Here is a 17,825-nt window from a genome sequence, read left to right as displayed (position 1 = left end):
TTGTTTTGCCAAAGACCACCACTCCCAAAGTATTGGCTTTTCTTATTCCTTAAAAGCATTTGAGTTTGTCATGTCTGTAATAAATGAGTGATCATATAATATGCAAACACTCTCATTTTATGGCTCATGAGAGTGATCAAATGGGACCAATGAGAAAGTGAAATATCAGCCCTTTCTACAGCCCTTTCTACTCCCTGATGCTCAACACCAAGTAACCTAGCTATCCCTATTTCTATACTAGAAGTCACAGAAGGGAAATAGAAAATAGGTAAGTGGAGTAGGTACTTGTTTAGAAGCACAGAAGTCCGTTACCTAATGTTGGAGTTGACAAAACCGTATCACAAGCTAGGTTATGTCAGCAACTTAAAAACAGTTGGTTTGTCACCACTACTGAAGAGGTAGGGGTCTGTGGTTCACATCTCTGCCATCCATACTCAGGGACACCTGCTGACAGCTACTTTTGAAATATTGCCAACCGTGGAGGACAGGGAAAAGATCCCTGAAGGTCTCACCTCAGCAAGTCTATCCAGAAGAAACATAATACTTGTGTCCTTGGTCATCAGCCAGAATTGGCTGAATTGGTCACTTGGCCTCCAATGACCACAAGGGTCCAGGAAGTTCCCAGATGGGCAAAACAGGATCATGGACAATTAGCACAAGTGAGCATAGCTGTGGCATCATTTGGAAGTTGGAGTCTCGGGCCAGGCTTCTTAAGCTTTTCAATAAGTTCAGCTCTATTAATACTTTCATGCATCTATAAATGCATGGCAAAATACTCAGAACTATTGGGGGATATCAGGTGATATAAGCTCTAAGATGAGCAGCTTCAGAGTCAGTCAAGAGAAAGAGAAGTTAACATTTGAATAACAAAGCCATGTAGTATGAAGCACCAAAGAGGACATTGTCAACCACCAGTAGACTCTGAAAGAAAATGGTTCTGGGATAAAGATAAGACTTGAACGAGATTCTAGGAAAAGATATCAGATTTGCAAAAAGATTGGAGGGCACTTCCTGTTCCAGGAGAGAGGAAGCAGATGCAAAGACCCAGAGGCAGAAATGAAGGCTAAATCATTGCAAGACTCAGGAGTTTGACATGTCTGGGAGTCGTGTGTATGAGAGTGGGATAAGAGGAATCAGGTGCTAGATCCAGTGGAAGCTTCTGGAGTCTAACAGAAAAGCAGGATGGTGATGTGTGGGAGGAAGATTATCTTTACCCAGAGCTCCCTCCAAAGCCAAAGTCCTTATACCTCCAAGGCACCAACCCTGATGCTTATTCCCCAAACCAGGAGTCCTAGATGGCTAGCAGCTTCCCAGATCTACGAGACAGTCATGAACAGAGACAGCAGTAAACCTGCTTCCAGTTTAAGTCATGCTTGGTCACTCTTCCTGCTGACAAGAATATCCAAGTTGAAGTGAAATAGTCTCTCATTGCTGGGGTCAGTTCAGTCTTCTTGCTATGTAACATCTGGTTTTGAAATTCAGCTGAGACCCTGACTTAAATCTGTTTAACTTAAAAAGCAGCAAGAGAACATCTTGTTTTCATAGATATCCAGGGGCTGTGTGTCAACAAATAAAAGGTCTGTTTGTGGTATTCAAAGTGGAAAAGCTGGTCGTGAGATGTTCTGCCACTGGGATAAATTTATTATGAACTGCTCATTTCTTGGAATCATGAACCAAAGTTTGAAAACACAGTGGACCAGCTTCATTGAAATCAGCAAATTTCTTCTTGATGGTGGGTAAGAAACTTGCTTTTATTGTTAGAAGTCCACTGAACTGGATGGATCTAGAAAGATGCCCTCTTTCCTACCTCCTCTTCAATTTACTTCTTAAATGGATTCCCTATCTTCCATAAATTCTGGAAGATAGCATTTAATGGATCATTATTTTTATATTACGTACATAGGAACTGCAGTGGGAGAGAAGGGGATAAGAAGGGTTCATCATCCTTCAAACCTGACTTGATACTTGCCTCCTATCTGCTTCTTTAGGAGAGAGAGTAGAAAGGAGATTTATCTTCACGTAAAAGAGTGAGTGTCCAGGACACCATAGGTATCAAGTTATATTTGATAAATTAATACAAACTCTAGTCTTACAAATTTATGTTTTCTTTATGAGTGCATGTCGGTATGTGTATTAATATTATGTTTGTTTGAAAAAAGCTGTTGGCATTCCTATCTTACTTTAACACTGAAAAAACCATGCTGAAGATTTCATTGTAATGATCCTTGCCTCAACCATTCTTGATTATATCTGGATTTAAACACAGTGAAGAAGACAATGGAGCTTATAATGCAGTTGTGTGGGGGCTTTTTGTATGATGATATTCACATTCCTTTGGCCAAATACTCCCAGTTTCACAAATGCCTGCTGAAGGTCTAACCATCTCTATTTTCCCAATTTAAAGTTGTCAGACAACATCTTCCAATAGAGCAGCTGACCAGTATTTAGACATGGTAGTCATTTAGGATTTTTTTAATCTCTCAAATAGTTAATTCATTCCAGTGGGATTGAACTTATGATGTTGGCCTAATTAGCAAGAAATTCCTGCCCACCAACCTAGCTGGCAAAGACAGTAAATAAGATGCCTTGATACCGATGGGCATACAGTCTAAAGTCCACTTTCACTTTTCCAATTGTCACTGTGTACTTTCCTGATGGCCAAGCAGAATATAAACTCTTCAGCTTGAGTGGGAATGAAATGGGTTAATTTTACTTTGTTTTGCTTTGGCTGCCTGTGTAGACAGGGTTGAAATGGGAATGATTTGTGAGTTCCAAAGGATCCCAAGAGACATGCTCATTCATTTACAAGAGGTATGATTCCACAATAGTTTTTTGCTTTGTATGTTTGAAAACATTCCCAAAGAAACAAAGTTGGATGCAAAAAAAAATATTGGGAGAAAAGAAAAATAATACTCCAAATTTTGAACAATTCCACTTTAATAGGTTGATCTGTCTGCCAGCTGGCCCCAGGGTTGACTACTTGTAATATATACTTTTGGTAGGCCACATGTAGTTCTTGGAACTGTTTATATCAGGCTGCAGAAACTTAATTATTCTAAAATTGGCAGGGATCGCTTTGATTACTTAATTCAAAATTGCTTAGTCATCTTTATACTTAGTGTGGACAGCTTTTGTTTAAGTGTGAAAATTTGGAAAACACAAGTGTGCCCCAAAAAGATTTTAGGTCAGGTAGAAAAACAAAAAAGGGCCTTTTTTTTTTTTCCAAGATCCTTGACAGGTGGTCACCACATGTTTTAATTTGACAAGCTAGGTAACTGTCGAGTTAAGGTCCTCAATTACAACTATTTTTCTGTTTTCTTTGTGGATTTTTGTCCGAAGTAAAAGTTGCTGCCATTGCTTCTGAAGCTGTGGTCTGATCCTACATTTTGCAAAGTACAGGTTTTCCAAAAAGAGTATGAGGAAATCTAGAATCAGCTTTCTTATTCTCCGAAACAAACCAGGTTGTCATTTCAAGCCAGTTGTCACAAAGACCCTGCTTTTTTTTTTTTTTCCACCAACTCTCTTGGTTCAAATCCAGATCTTACCATCCTGAACTACTGCCTTCCAAATGGACTGCGCATCTATAGAACTTCAGCAAGGAAATGGCCAGACACAATGAGCTGCTTCCGTGTATTTTAAAGCTTAAGTGGCGCCAAAGGGCTCCATTTTTTTTTGGGGGGGGGGGTGGTAATGCCCATGGCAAACTCACAGTCTTCCTGGACCTGACTGGGGCTCCTAAGAGAGATGGTGAGAAAAGATAAGTCCTGTGGCCAATGTATAGTGCCATCAGTCCTGGGAGGGGAGGTCCCCAAGCTAACATTCAGAACTGGGCCTTCTGTTTTTAATTACTGGGCATGGTTAGAAAGTGAAATCAGGCAACACTTTTTCGGGGGATGGAGGTACTGATGGAAGCATTTAAATCTCCCTGAATGTCAGTGTTTTCTAATTATGATGGAGGAGTGGCAAGAAATCTCCAAAGACCATGGGAATTTGAAATATTTCAACTCAACTCTGAATCTCATCTTTTCCTATTTATCATGTCTTCTTTCTCCTTCTCTGAACTTCTCAGAACAAACCTATTCCTCCATCACAAAGGAAGCTCCCCCTTCCTGAAGTCAGAATGTCTTTCCTAAGACAAAGATCTTTTCCCTAAAAGGAAGCAACCACGTACAAATCAAAAATAAAATAGAAATCCATTTCTCAATCGCCACCATCCGTAAGGTTGCTAAGAGCTCAACTGGAGATGCGGATAATTTCTTAGCCAAGTTTGTCTGTTTACCAATGAAGTCCAATAAGTAAGAAGTGCCCCAGAGTCCATTCCAATTTAACAAACTGCATACTGAGTATAAGGAAAATACTTGGCTAAGAACTTTGAGGGTTAACAAAAGTGAGTGATCACCTCATGGAGGTTAAAGTCTTTTAAAGGGGACAGACAAGACAGGCACTTATTTAATTAAAATACAAGCTATAGGCTAAGTGTGCCAACTATAATTTAATATGGGTATCAGTAGAAACTCAAGTCAGGGTGTGCTTCAAAGATCCTCGAGCCTTATGCAGATCTTAAGCAGATCCCCCCTCTGCTGCCATTCCTTACATAAAGAAAAGTCCAGACATCCCTGAACCAACAAATGGGGGAAACTACTATTTAAAAAACTCTCGTGAAAACAAGAAGAAAGCAGCCTGGGCCCTGTTTGAGTTATTATTTAATTTATCTGTGCATTTATGTGTTTAAATTATGTGACTCCTATGTCCATAAGACAATGGATCACATACCTTGTTTGGGTTTTGAATCTTGCCACAGTCTGGCTGGGCACAAATGCCGCAGTCTGGCTAGGCACACAATCACGAGCCACCACACAGCTTGTAGATTCAAACAGCAACTCTTTATTCCCGAACTCACACCAGCCGTCTACAATCACGTTCTGGGGAAATCCACGTTCTCTGCCCAAATCCACCTTCTCTGCCCAAAATTCACACTCACTGGGCTTCTATCTCCAAAATATACTGTCTGAATCCCGTGAGAACTCAAGGGGAACTCAGGCAGCAGGATATGCCCTATTCCCAGCAGGAATAATCTTAAACCTTAAACCTGGAACCTAAACTGGGAATGCCCTAAACACGATTATCTTAAAACCGGGAACACCCTAATCTGCCTTGGTCCTTGAGCAAGGTCAGCTACATTCAATGTCGCTGCAACATGTCAGCAACATGGGGTACGCTGGCAAGGAAATTGTCATACCTACTTGGCTAATGGCTCCCAGCAGAATCTTTTGATTTTAGATCATTAAACTCCTAGTAGATAAGCCTGTAACCTGCTTCATACTTTCAAAATACAAGAGATTGATCTGATGACCATGAGGAATAGAAGTTGAATAATTCACCAGGGAAGAATTAGTTCCTGATTAATAATAGCATTCCTTCCTGCACAACAACATGGCCATGAACAAAATACCTCTCGCACACACCTTGGAGTGGTTTCCAGCCAAAGAAACACATTTGTATTCCTCCAGCTATACCCTCTCAGCTTGTGGAAGCAAGATAACTGGCTGAATTTCTGGGGTCTGCTTCTCGGTCACCAAATTGGTAGTGTTTGTGGAAATGACCAATAAAAAAAAAAAGCAGGCACCTGAGTTGCTAATATTTTATAGATGAGTAAGTCCAGCAAGTAAAATTATATAAAATTTTGTGATCTCTGTGCCTTGTTTATAATCAATGAAAACCCATAGTCTCTGATCTTCATTTCCAAATGTGGGCCTTGTCACTCAGTCTGAAGTGTGGTTTTTCTTCAGACAATGTCCAACTTCTTTTACATTTTCCCAGCATTTCACTTTCTCAGTAGCAAGTGTCACAGAGACACTGCCCAATCCAAAATATCCTCTGCAGGAGAACAGAAAGGATGCTAATAAGGGAATCCAAAGAAGTGCTTAGAGATGTGGACCTGTTCTACATTCCTCACATTATTACATTATTTTAGCTTCTCAATGAAGGTCTTCTAAGACAGAGACCCAGAGGTGATGTCCTGTGTACATTCATGTCTCTGAAGAACATCACCTTACTTCACATGGAATGATGATTTAACATTAGAACATGGAAGAACTTAGAGCAGGATTGTCCAACAGAACTTCCTACCATGATGGAAACATTCTATGCATTTTACATGGCCACCATTAAACACATGTGGCTACCAAATACTTGAAATGGGACTAGTGAAATGAAGAACCAAATCTTAATTTTGTTGAATTTTAATTAATTTTAATTACTTCATGTGGTTGGTGGTTACCAAATTGGATAGCACAGCCTTGAATAGTTGGATAGTTCTATTGGAACCAGCCCTCACTTTACTTATGAATTATGTATATGCTTCTGTTATTCAGACATAACATTTAGAAAACACATTTATATTCTCTTTCTTTCTCCTTTTCTTTCTCTCTCTCTCTCTCTCTCTCTCTCTCTCTCTCTCTCTCTCTCTCTCTCTTTCTTTCTTTCTTTCTCTCTTCAAGGTTGAATATTATATCCTCACATGGACACAGTGGTAGAGTATTTCGGTCTTGCCTTATGGATCACACTTCTGTGATTCACTCTTTTCTGGGGGCCATGAGAACATTGGTGGCCATATTTCTATTCTGATTTGGTATGAATCCATGTCTTTTCACCTAATTCTTGAGTTTGTCAGGGAAAAGTAACTTGACCCTTGACAGGGGGCAGGAGGAATTGTGTTCCAAATTTTCACTTCTCTTCACTCTTCTAAGCAACTTCCAAATTGGTTTAGAGATTAGTCCAAATATCTGTCCCCATTTCCCACTGACCTGCTGTGGTGCAGGAGCTAATGCCAAAGTTCTGTGGGTCTCAGTGACCTTATTTTAAGTGGGGAAGAATCTCCTTTTCCTACTTGGGAGGATCAAATCATAATAACCACAGTGTTTGAAAAATATGAAGTACTCCAAATGAAGTTGATGCTATTTGTGGTAACACTTCAAAGATGTAATCTACAATCCCTGCAGATGTCTTTCTGAATGTTGAAGTCAATAGGTATAAAAACTGTCATTTCATAAATCTAAATCTCCCAAATTGGGCACTGTTCACAAGTAGAAGAGAGGGTACAAGGATTATCAGCTTTAGGAATGGTACATCTATCAAGTTTCTGGTCTCACAAATGGAGAAATGCAAATTGAGAAAAGTAATTTTAAGAGACTGAGATGTGAGGAACGGTAACAAAATAGGTCATACCTGCTAAGCTTCTCTTAGTAGGGCTTTGTGTTTTGGATTCCACTGGCTGGAAAGAAGAAACAAGTAGAGAAGGCAAAGCTCCTCAGATTGATCTTATTATTTCTTGTTGCTGGTCTTGATAAATGTGCCTTGGTGAGTGTCTGTGTTTTCTTAAGTAGCACAGACTTTTGGAACAAGATGGTGAAGGTTGAGCTTAAGTTAAGTCCAAACTGTACATTACAATCCATTTGTTTATTTGGTTTTTGAGTCCCAAATGAACCATTCAGTCTGGAAAAGGGCAAAATAGGTTGATAAATTGATTTTTTTTTTTAAAAAAAAAAAAGGACAAAAGTTCATTTTCTACAGTCCAAAAGCAAATGCTGCCAGATTTACTGTGTAACTACTGCAAATGTGGGTTTATATAACTTTAGAGATTCATATTAATCTAGTACCAGGGTCTTTGATTTATTTTGTAAATTCTGATCAGTCAGTAAAATACAAAGATGAATCAGCTTAAGTTACATTTCCCAAACTCAAAATGTAAACTCTAGAGGCTCAAATCAGGTAGAATTCCTAAGTGCCTATTACATCCTAATTGCAAAGGGTTTCTTTTTAAAAGACTATATATATTCATAAATAGCCTTCAGACAAAAGTATATGAAAAGTAAAATACTATTGAAAATATTTACATGCTATATAAAGAAGATAATTGATGAGCTGCGGCAAGGAGGGGGTTATTATTTATCAAAATGATCTATGGAGGTTCAAGGAGGAAGATGTCATTTTCAAGTGAAGATCCTCAGGCAAAGCATCATGAAGGAGGTTAAATTTGAGCTAGAAATTAATGACTAGATAGAATATGGGTAGTAGGAGGTGAGGAGAGTCATTCCAGATGAGTGGAATAGAGTGACTAAAATGCTATAGAAAAGTATAAGATATATTTGAAGGGCAATCAAAAAAATATTTTTTTAAATTTAGGATGTCATGGTATTATCAGCTCGAAAGGAAAGGTAGTTAAATGAAGCATCAGTGAGTTGTAGTAATGACCCAACTGAAACTAACACAAATATTTAGGATTGATAAAACAGGCTCCCTGACTTTCTGTCACAAAGCTTGGAATTCCAAGAACACAAACCAGAAAGTAGAGGATGGGCGCAATCCAAGATTGAAGATGGGCTTGTGGATTAGTCCATTTTCTGCTGCTATAACAAAATAGCTGGGTATTTTTATAAAGAAAAGAGGCTAACTTGACTCCCAGTTCTGGAGGCTCAGCATGGTGTCAACTTCCGCTCAGCCATTCCAGTGAAGACCTCATGGCGGATGGCATCACAATGTCAGGAGTACAAGTGGTTGAGAGAGATCACAGGCAAGACAGGAAGCCAGAGAGCAAAAAGGGGCCAGTATCTCTCTTTTATATTGACCCTGTTGAGATAACTAACCAGGGTCTCATGAGCAATATCTTGATCCTTTTCCATAGGCAGAGCTCCCAATGACCTTATGACCTTCTCCTAAGTTCTACCTCTTAAAAGTCCCACTACCTCTTAACATTGCCACACAAGGACCAAGCTTCTGGCACAAGAACACCAGGGGACAAACCACAGCTGGCAGAAGTTTAAAGAAATACAAGTTCCAGGAAGGCAAAGACATTTTCTGTCTTATTCATTGTTGTGTTCCGTTGCCCCCGTACCTGGTACATGCTCATGGTCTATAAATGTTTATGGAATGTCATCTGTATAAATGTTTCTGTGAGACTTCATTGAAGTAGTTGGTGCATGGAATTGACAGGGAATGCAAAAGGACAGCTACTTCGTAAGGCGCATCTCATGGTGGCCAGGGGCATTGGAAGACTAGAGTCCTTTGTATTAGAAATAATCACGTTGAGGATGACGTTATGTTGAGGAGAGGAGCAAGGTGTGTGATAAGGAAGGTGGAAGACAAGAGAAGACGCTTCTGAGATATCAAAGAAATGGATACCTGATGCTGTCGAATATATGACCATCCCCATTCTGTGACACTTACACAGACTCACAGTACCATAGGGAGGCTCCATAAATATTGGAAAGGCTCATTTAACTGAGATCTCTTGTGACTTGGGAATTCTATGATTTAAATGCATTTGAAACTGAAGGCAGGGGTGATTTTCAAGATCATTCTGACCTAAACTCCTGAGATATAAAATTAAAGTGGAGATTGCTAATGATAGTCTTCTCAGAGCTTCTCTGGGCCACTCTTAAATGTTCCCTGAAGCAGAAAATGATTTCTAGGGGGAAAATGTGAATCAGTCCATTTTGAAATTCTGTAAAATGTGGATGATAACAGCTCCCCATCTGTGCATGTCTTTCTTTGTGCCAATTTTCCCCTTTTTATAAAGACACTCGTTATGTTGGATCAGGGTCCATCCTAATAATCCATCTTGACTACATCTGATCTTATTTGGAAATAAGGTCACGTTCTGGGGTGCGGGAGGTTAGGACTTCAACATAACTTATTTTGGAAGGGGGCACTGTTCAATCCACGTGCAGGAGAAAGTGAGGGCCAGGGTAGGGCACAGGGAGTAAATGAGAGCTCTGTACTTCCTGTTTAGTTTTTCACTGCTCTAGGAAATGAAGTCTATCAATCAAAAATTTAAAAGATTTAAAAAATGGTCCATCCCATAACACATACTCAGATAGTATACACTCAGTGAGTGTTAGTTACTTTTGGAGGCCGTGTTAACGGTTATGGTAACCGTTAACATACTTCTTGTCACATCTTGCCATTTACCTGGACCACAAGTTTTTGTGGAATCTTTACCAAAAGGCAGGACAGTGTGCTAAGTGATTTGAAATCTGTAATAGTGACCTATCACTTAATTACCATTACCAGTGTCCCTAATACAAATTTTATTCTTGATGTTCTAAGGCCAATATTGGCAATATCCCCAAACCCCAAGGACCACCCCAAGACCCACATATATCTACAGGGGGTCACAATCCCATAAAGGAGTAAACAACTTTTGTGAATATAAAACATCATAGAGTATTTCTTGGTTTAAAGACACCTTATCTGAAACTGAATTAAAATTTTTAAAGAAAGGAATTGAGTTAGATAAATAAATAAGTACACTTTAATTCTCAACACAGGGAGGAAGTTCGAGAAGAAAAAAAAGTATCAGAGAAAGAAAAGCAAACAAAATATAAACAAATAGCATAAGAAATACTAATAAAAATTCCTTTTTTTTTTTTTTTTTGGTACCAGGGATTGAGCCCAGGGATGCTTAACCACTAAGCCACATCCCCAACCCTATTATTATTATTATTATTATTATTATTATTATTATTATTATTATTAGAGACAGGGTCTCACTAAGTTGCTGAGGCTGGCTTCGAACCTGTGATCCTCCTGCCTCAGCCTCCCTAGCTGCTGGGATTACAGGCATGCACCACCACACCCAGCAATATTCTACTCTTGAAAAAAAGGAGAGAAGGAAAGAGAAGAGAAAGATTCAGGAGGCCCTCAGGGCTGGCCAAATATGCAGGGACACACTTCTTGTCACATCTTGCCATTCACCTGGACCACAAGCTTTTGTGGAATCTTTACCAAAAGGCAGGACAGTGTGCTAAGTGATTTGAAATCTGTAACAGTGACCTATCACTTAATTACCATAAGAGTGTCCTGTTTAAAGAAAATCCAGTACATGAGAAACCACACTGGAGACACAGATAACATTGGTGGGCAATGGTTTATCTGCCTTTGTAAAGGTTTTTTTTGTTTGTTTTGTTTCTTTTCCTGTTTTCCCTTTATAAAGAGAGTCACATCAGAGGTCTTTCAATAACATAACTACAACTGTCCCCACACACAAATTTTGATTTTTGTAAAATTTTTCAAGAAGTCCCCTGTCACATATGTCGATGGATACCTCCTCGGGCCTGCCTTTTTCTTTCCTGCTGCCTGTCTGTTTGGGATGCCCGAGAGCTTCGTGGTTTTCAGAGTCTCTCTGGGTTGACATTTCTTCACTTCACTGCTTGAGAGTTTTTGTTTCCTAACCAATGTGGCTGGAAAGAATTCAACACTGACTGGGGGCAGGGGAGGAAATGAGGGATTACCGGCTGGGGACAAGGAAGCTGCTGCTCCCAAAAGAGAAGAGAAAATTTTTTAAAATCACAATTCCACCCAGACATGGCTCCTTGTACACAGGGATAGTACAAGAGACCTTCAGAGGAGCTCTGGGAGGTAGAGTGTGTGGCTGAAGGGAGACCTCCAGCCCCATCCCTGGAGACCCACCAAGATCAATCTTCATACACATCCACCTTCTGTCCCTCGTACTGCACACACACACACACACACACACCCCAGCCAAGAGTCACACCACACGGTGCACAGATGTGTTTTTGCTCTGTCTTCTCCCTCACTTGCAGCCACCCAATATCCACTAAGCAGAAGCCAGAAAGGCTCTGGTCTGAAGCACTGCAGGCAACACCAGCTCCTTCTCTCTTTTTCTCTCCCTTCTCAGTGCCCTCACCTCACTCTGAGCTGCATTCCAACCATAGGGAGCTTTTCTATGGTTGGAAAAGAACAATAAGTGCCCAAGGATTCACTAAAAGGTGAGGAGTAGGAGGAGAGAATGGGTACAAGAAAAGGAACTCACAGAGGTAGAGAACCAGCAAGGATGGTCCCCAAAGTGACCACAAGATGCTGGTCGGTTGCACTTGCCTTTGAGTTCTGCAGGATATTACCCACCTCTGCAAATCAAGTGCATCGGGGCCTCCTGGGATAGCCTGTTTCTTAGCACCTCCAAAAGAGGTACAGGTGGAGCCCTGCAGGAGGCAGGATACTCTCCAATCTACCTGGATAATTCAAGAAAAGTAAAATAGTTTGCTGTCAACAGACTTTTCCTCCCATTTCTGTTTGCTGTCGTTATCATTATTCAGGAGGCTGTTTTGAGGGTAACAAAAGACTATTGAAAGAAGAAAAGAGACAACCCACTCCCTCACTGGACCCAGCCAGCATTTGTACCCAAAATTTGGTCCCCACCATCCACACAGCTGCCTCACACATCAGCACTGTGGTTGGAACAGGAGCTCACGCCAGGAGAGAAAGACTCTCAGACAACCTTGTAGAGGACTTCAAGTCGTTTTTTTTTTTTCTTTCATTCTAATAATTATGGGGAGATCAGACCCAAAAGTGTAGAGAAATGCATTTATGGTTGATGAAAAAAAAAAACTGGTTGTCTTCTTCAACACCAGCCAGTCCTCTTGGTCAGAGTGAAACAGAAAAACAGATTTCCAACTTTAAAACCCCCAATAATTCGAATTCCTAAATATTTCTGATGCAACTTAAATAATACCCTTGAGGATAAGAAAAGTATATATGTGGGGGGTAATCAAACATTGTATGTTTTTGTTGTTGTTGTTTGAGAGTTGGGGTTTTTTTTTTTTGGCTGAGATTTAATTTCTGTTTTTGTGGGGATTTTTTAAGAGAGGAAAAAAATACATCTTGAAGAGAAAAGAATTTGACACTTTATTTAAGAAAGTTTCTGCAACTTGGCTTCAAAACCTAAGTTTTGCTTTTAAGGATGCCATCAGGTGATGGCTTGGGGCTTTCACAGCGCCTGATTTTCTTACACAGGGCAAATGGCTCATCTTGTGTGCACAGAAGGGGCTGGAAAATATTTTTTTGTGATCAGAGTGCAGCAGAGAGCCTAGGATTCCAGAGGAAGTGGAGACCTCCCGCTCCACACAGGAAACGATCTCGAAGCAGGCTTTAAATGCCAGATTCCAGGCTGAGTTTAACTAACCACTGACAGCTCTGTAAACAAAGCAAGGACAAAAAGAGCCCGCTTCCCCTTTCCTGGTAGTCATTTTGGGTTTGGGGGCTGCAGGGGAATTCTGGAAGGCTTGACTCCATGGCACAGAAACACAGGGGAAGCGGGCTCCTTATTTGAAGAGCTTTGGGAAAAGAACATCTTTCTGGACTTAAAATCATCACGGAGGAGGTAGGAAAGGGTAAAATGGTTGGATTCCATCTGTAAAAAGAGCCGGGATTTTTGAGCTCTAAAACCAGCTTGGTCACAATTTAACTGCTTTTAAAAACACTGCTTTGTGATGTTTATTTTCAGCAAAATTATTGCTGCAGACTTTATTCAAATCCTGATGCTAACACTTTGAGAATATGCAAATAATGCCTAGATCTATGCCGTACCATTCTATTTGTCTCTCACTTATCTTAGTTCCTACATATTTATTTTCTTGCCACTTACACCCCCCAAACACACTTTTATGTGCACGCGCACACATGTGCACACACTCTTTTCTGTTTTTCTCTTTCTTTGTTCACTTTTCCACAACTTTTATCTGGGATTCAGCCAATTGCCAAGAACAAAAATCATTCAGTAGCTCTCAGATTATTCTACCATTATGTCAAGTCTTTAACACCTCTCTGTCTCCTCAGGTCTGTTATTATTGTCATTTTTAATGTGATCCTGGGATCTTACTTATTTGTTTCGAATAGTTTCAGAAATGAGAGTGGCTTTAACTCAGCTGGGGAGTCAGAAATTGATCACTAGCTATCCATTATCAGTCTTCTATGGTATTTTTCTTAGGAGGAAAGAAAAAAATGAAAAACTAGAGGGAGGGTTAAAGCCATGCCCGAGAGGTACTAGTTGGACTCATCCATGATACTGACTCTGCCTTCTTCCTTTTAGATCCAGACACCATCTGGTCTCCCTAAGACTGAAACCACACCATGGATGATTTTGAACGTCGCAGAGAACTCAGGAGGCAAAAGAGGGAGGAGATGCGGCTGGAAGCAGAAAGGTAGAGATCCAGGTGGACACAGCCTTGCACTTGATGATTCACACTGTTGGTTTCAGACCTCAGAGACTGTTCCCTCTGAAGGGACAAATGTGGCCATATTACATGCCAAACTGTTTGCAGAAGTAGCTGAGAGACATTTTCCCTAACTGTTAAGACTAAATTTTGCATTAAAAAAAAAAAAAAAAAAAAAAAAGGAATGCAAGCAAGGATCAAGAAAAATCTTGGAGAAGAATCAAATAGTTGTGTTTAATCGGTGCTTTTCATGGGAGAACTTTGAATGACAGACTATATGTGAACAGTGGTTTTAAAAGTACTGATGATACTGAGATGATAGGAAAAAAATGCCAAATATTGAGTATTGGAAACATTTAGGAAATGGGATCTTTCATCCAAAACAGTAGAGACAGAAAGCCCCAGGTGAATCTTGTGACAATTCTTTTTTCTTATTAGAAAAGCATCCAAGTCAGGTATCTGTGTAGTAAAGGTTGACAGCCAGTGAACTGTATTACCATGGAGACTGTGGGTGTGGCTGGAAGCAGTTAGTGCTGTACTGGTGATGTGAATGGCAGGTTGAGGGGATAAAGTATTTGCATATGACATACCAGGCATAGATGTCTATTTTAACATTTTAGGCCTCAGAGAAAAAGGCAGTGGCATTTAATGTGGCTAAAATCAGATGTTCTTTTGGTAGTTCAGGCATTCACAGGAAGAAAACTGTTGAAACACTGCTCTTAATTTCAAACCAGTTTTGCTTCCCAATTGTCCCCAGTGCACAGATGAAAAGATGGTGGCAAGATGATCCCCTCACGATCCTGCAGTAGGAAATTGAACTTACACCTGTAGCAAAAAGTATTGAGGGCATGACTTATATAAAGAATGAAAAAGAAGATAAAATATCTGCCTTGGATTGACTTGGCCAGGGTTGGTTGCCATTCATGGAATGTCTGTACACATACACATGGCACCATGGATGGTACCTGTGCACTATAAGACCAAACCCTAGCTCTGCCACTTAGCCCGGTTACCATGAGCAAATGACTTCTCTTTAAGCCATGGTTGCCTTTATTTATAAAATAGGCACAATATTTGTAGCTTGTATGGTTGACAGGAAGATTATTGAACTTCATAAGTGACTTTGCCCAGTACCTGGCAAATAGTGCCATGAATGATAGCTTTTGTTATTATTATTACTAACCATTATTACTAGTTAAACAAGTAATAAACAACATAGTGATAGAGCTGGAAATAAATATTACTGCCAAGAGAAGGAAGGGTAGTCATTACCCTGGGACACAACTAGTCAGAAAAAGCTTTTTGGAAGTAGTAAGGAAGTGTTGGAGGAAATGTTGATGGTGATGAGGAGTGAAAGGAAGACTGTCTAGGAGAGGAATTGACACCACAAAAGCCCAGGGGGAAAATAAAAATCCTGGTACAATAAATCTGTCAGGTGCTGGAGGAACAGGGGTTGGTCTAGTACATCCTCAGTGTTTCTATTTCATGTTAAAGGAATAGAAAGAGACCTAACAAGGGAGTTATATGGGTTAAAGTGTGTTGGAAAAAATCATCTATAGTAGACTAGAATATGGAGATCGCTGTGCCAGTAGAGTTCATATTAAACTTAAGGTCATGGGGGACTGAATCCGGACAGTGACTATGGAAATGGAAAGAGGTCACAAATGAGAGGGACAATTGACAACTCTTTTATGAGAGGAGAAAACACAAAGACAATTCCAGAAGCTGTCAGCCCGAGGAGCTGAAAGGAAGGTTTCTCACTGTCCTATCTGGGGAAGCAGGGAAGGATTCCATTCTGGATGGTCTTGGGAATAGTGTTTAATTTCAGGTTAGCTACATCCAAATGGAGATATCCTCCCAGGCACTTGGAGATAGGGAATGCCAATCTTCATTTAGAAAGGAAGAGAAATTCTTATTAGAAAAATAAATCTGGGCAAACTTCATACGGTGGTGGTGGTGGTATAAAAGCTGAAGTGATATCCCAAGAAAGCAAGTATGCAAAGAGTGAAATGTCCTAAAGACATAATAGAAACTGTCAACAGAGACAGAAGATCAGGAAATGGGGGAGAAGCAGGCAGGGGATGAGGCCCCGTGGTGAGTGGACCTCAAGGCCGATAGGCAGTGTCTGGGCTGTGCTGTTTGGGCCTCAGGTTCTCCTGACAGTCTACAGAATATCCTGACCCAACCAATACTTATTAACCACCAATCAGGTTTCAGTGTCTGTTCTAGGGATGTGGAAAATAATTCTGACATGGAAAGACATAGTTTTTATCTTCATGGATCTCAGGACATGCTAGGAAACCATGGGTCAGGCCAGAGCACAGGGGCCTGACAGAGTCAAGGTTGGTGGACTCAGGAAGAGGGACATGGCTATTAGGCACCGTGTTAGATCATCAGGTTGGTTTCTTCAGCTTCTTTGCTTTTCTACATCAATAGGGAGTGAGTGAATCATTGTGAGAGGAATGACAGAACCGACTTGCTGTGGTTAGAGCCAGGCTGTGATTAGAATGAATAAACCACATTTTTTCAGACTCAGGACTTTGCTGAAGAACTGACCACATAGCTACTCAATTGGTTTCTTCGGGTTTTATGTTTTTCATTTTGTTTTTTAAATTGTGTGTGTGTGTGTGTGTGTGTGTGTGTGTGTGTGTAAGGATTTGTCTTCTCTTGATGTCATTCTTAAATAAAGCTTAGTGTGGTATCCTTAATAACCTCAAATAAATTCACACAAATTTATCCTAACCTTTTTCACTTATATTTCTGTCTGCATTACTTCTTTTGGTGTATCATGTTCCATTTGTTTTCTTCTCTCTCTCTCCCTCCTCTTTATTTCTTTATAAGAGAGAGAGGTAAAGGACTTCCTTATATTTGTACTAAGTTTACCTTTCCATGTTTTAAGGTGGACCTTCAGTTCTGTTATTCTAGTAAGTCCATGTTCTCCTTCAGGCTTTTATAAAACCTGATCATTCGCAGGAGCAGCACAGGTCAGGCCTTGTGGTCCAGCCAACTTTAATGGGAAAGTGCAGGGTGTGTACAGGAAACAGATGGCCAGAACCAGAAAGCCAGGGTCGTCTAAAATCATGGTTCTGATTTAAAGACAAAGAGCAAGTGGGACCCTGGGCAAGTCCTCCTTCCTTTAGGTCTAGACCTTGGCTTCCTCCTGTCACACAAGTGGGTGTTTCCTCAAGGGAAGTGATGGTCAGTTTAAATTTTCTTTTGCTTTTAGGATTGTCTAAGTTTTTGTGATGATCTTATATTATTTTATTTTAAGACGAGTAAACCATGACAGTTTTCCATACCCCCCCCCCAAAAAAAAAATAATAATAATTCTGACTCTGTCAAGTATACCTAGTGCCAGACTGAAGAAGGCCTAACTTTTCTTTGGATATAGGGACCCAAAAGAAAGCACTTGTCCCAGATCTGGATGGCAGTGGAGTATATTAGCCAATATTAGTGATTCCAAGACTCAGGTCCATGCATTCATTCGCAACACATTTTTATTGAGCATCTATTCTGCTCCAAGCTCTGAGTTCTGTGTTCGAGGCACTGAGAATAGACTAAGAGAATGACAGAAATGGAAAGAGCTTGCTTTTCAATCTAGAGAAAGCCAGGTAATGATCAAGAAACTATATTTTTATCACTTCAAATATAATGTGTACCCTGATATTGGTTCACACATTAAAGATGACTTCTACCTTTGCATGCTGCACCCCTGCATTCCTGTGGGGAAAGGGGGCCCTGCAGAGAAGAAAAAGTCCATTGACCTTCCTTGCCCACAGAGGTTTTCTAATAAAATACCTTGTTGTTTTAATT

The 17,825-nt window shown here is 40.2% G+C and overlaps 1 protein-coding gene across 5 annotated transcripts in view; it reads left to right on the top strand.

The window, feature by feature from the left end:
* Positions 1 to 17,825, top strand: part of Cald1 (caldesmon 1) — a 175,671-nt gene that overhangs the window by 68,546 nt on the left and 89,300 nt on the right. For 4 of the 5 annotated variants that reach the window (XM_071611834.1, XM_027950116.2, XM_071611837.1 and 1 more), the window contains exon 3: positions 13,889 to 14,000. In XM_071611834.1, coding sequence (XP_071467935.1) covers positions 13,930 to 14,000 — 71 coding nt within the window. In that variant the 5' untranslated portion in view covers positions 13,889 to 13,929. Of the gene's footprint in view, positions 1 to 13,011; positions 13,181 to 13,888; positions 14,001 to 17,825 lie in introns of those variants that run through there. The other variant, XM_071611832.1, reaches the window with a different exon arrangement.

Source organism: Marmota flaviventris, chromosome 1 (genome assembly GCF_047511675.1).
Source record: "Marmota flaviventris isolate mMarFla1 chromosome 1, mMarFla1.hap1, whole genome shotgun sequence".
Taxonomy (NCBI): Eukaryota; Metazoa; Chordata; class Mammalia; order Rodentia; family Sciuridae; genus Marmota; species Marmota flaviventris.
This window is presented reverse-complemented; position numbering and strand designations above follow the sequence as displayed.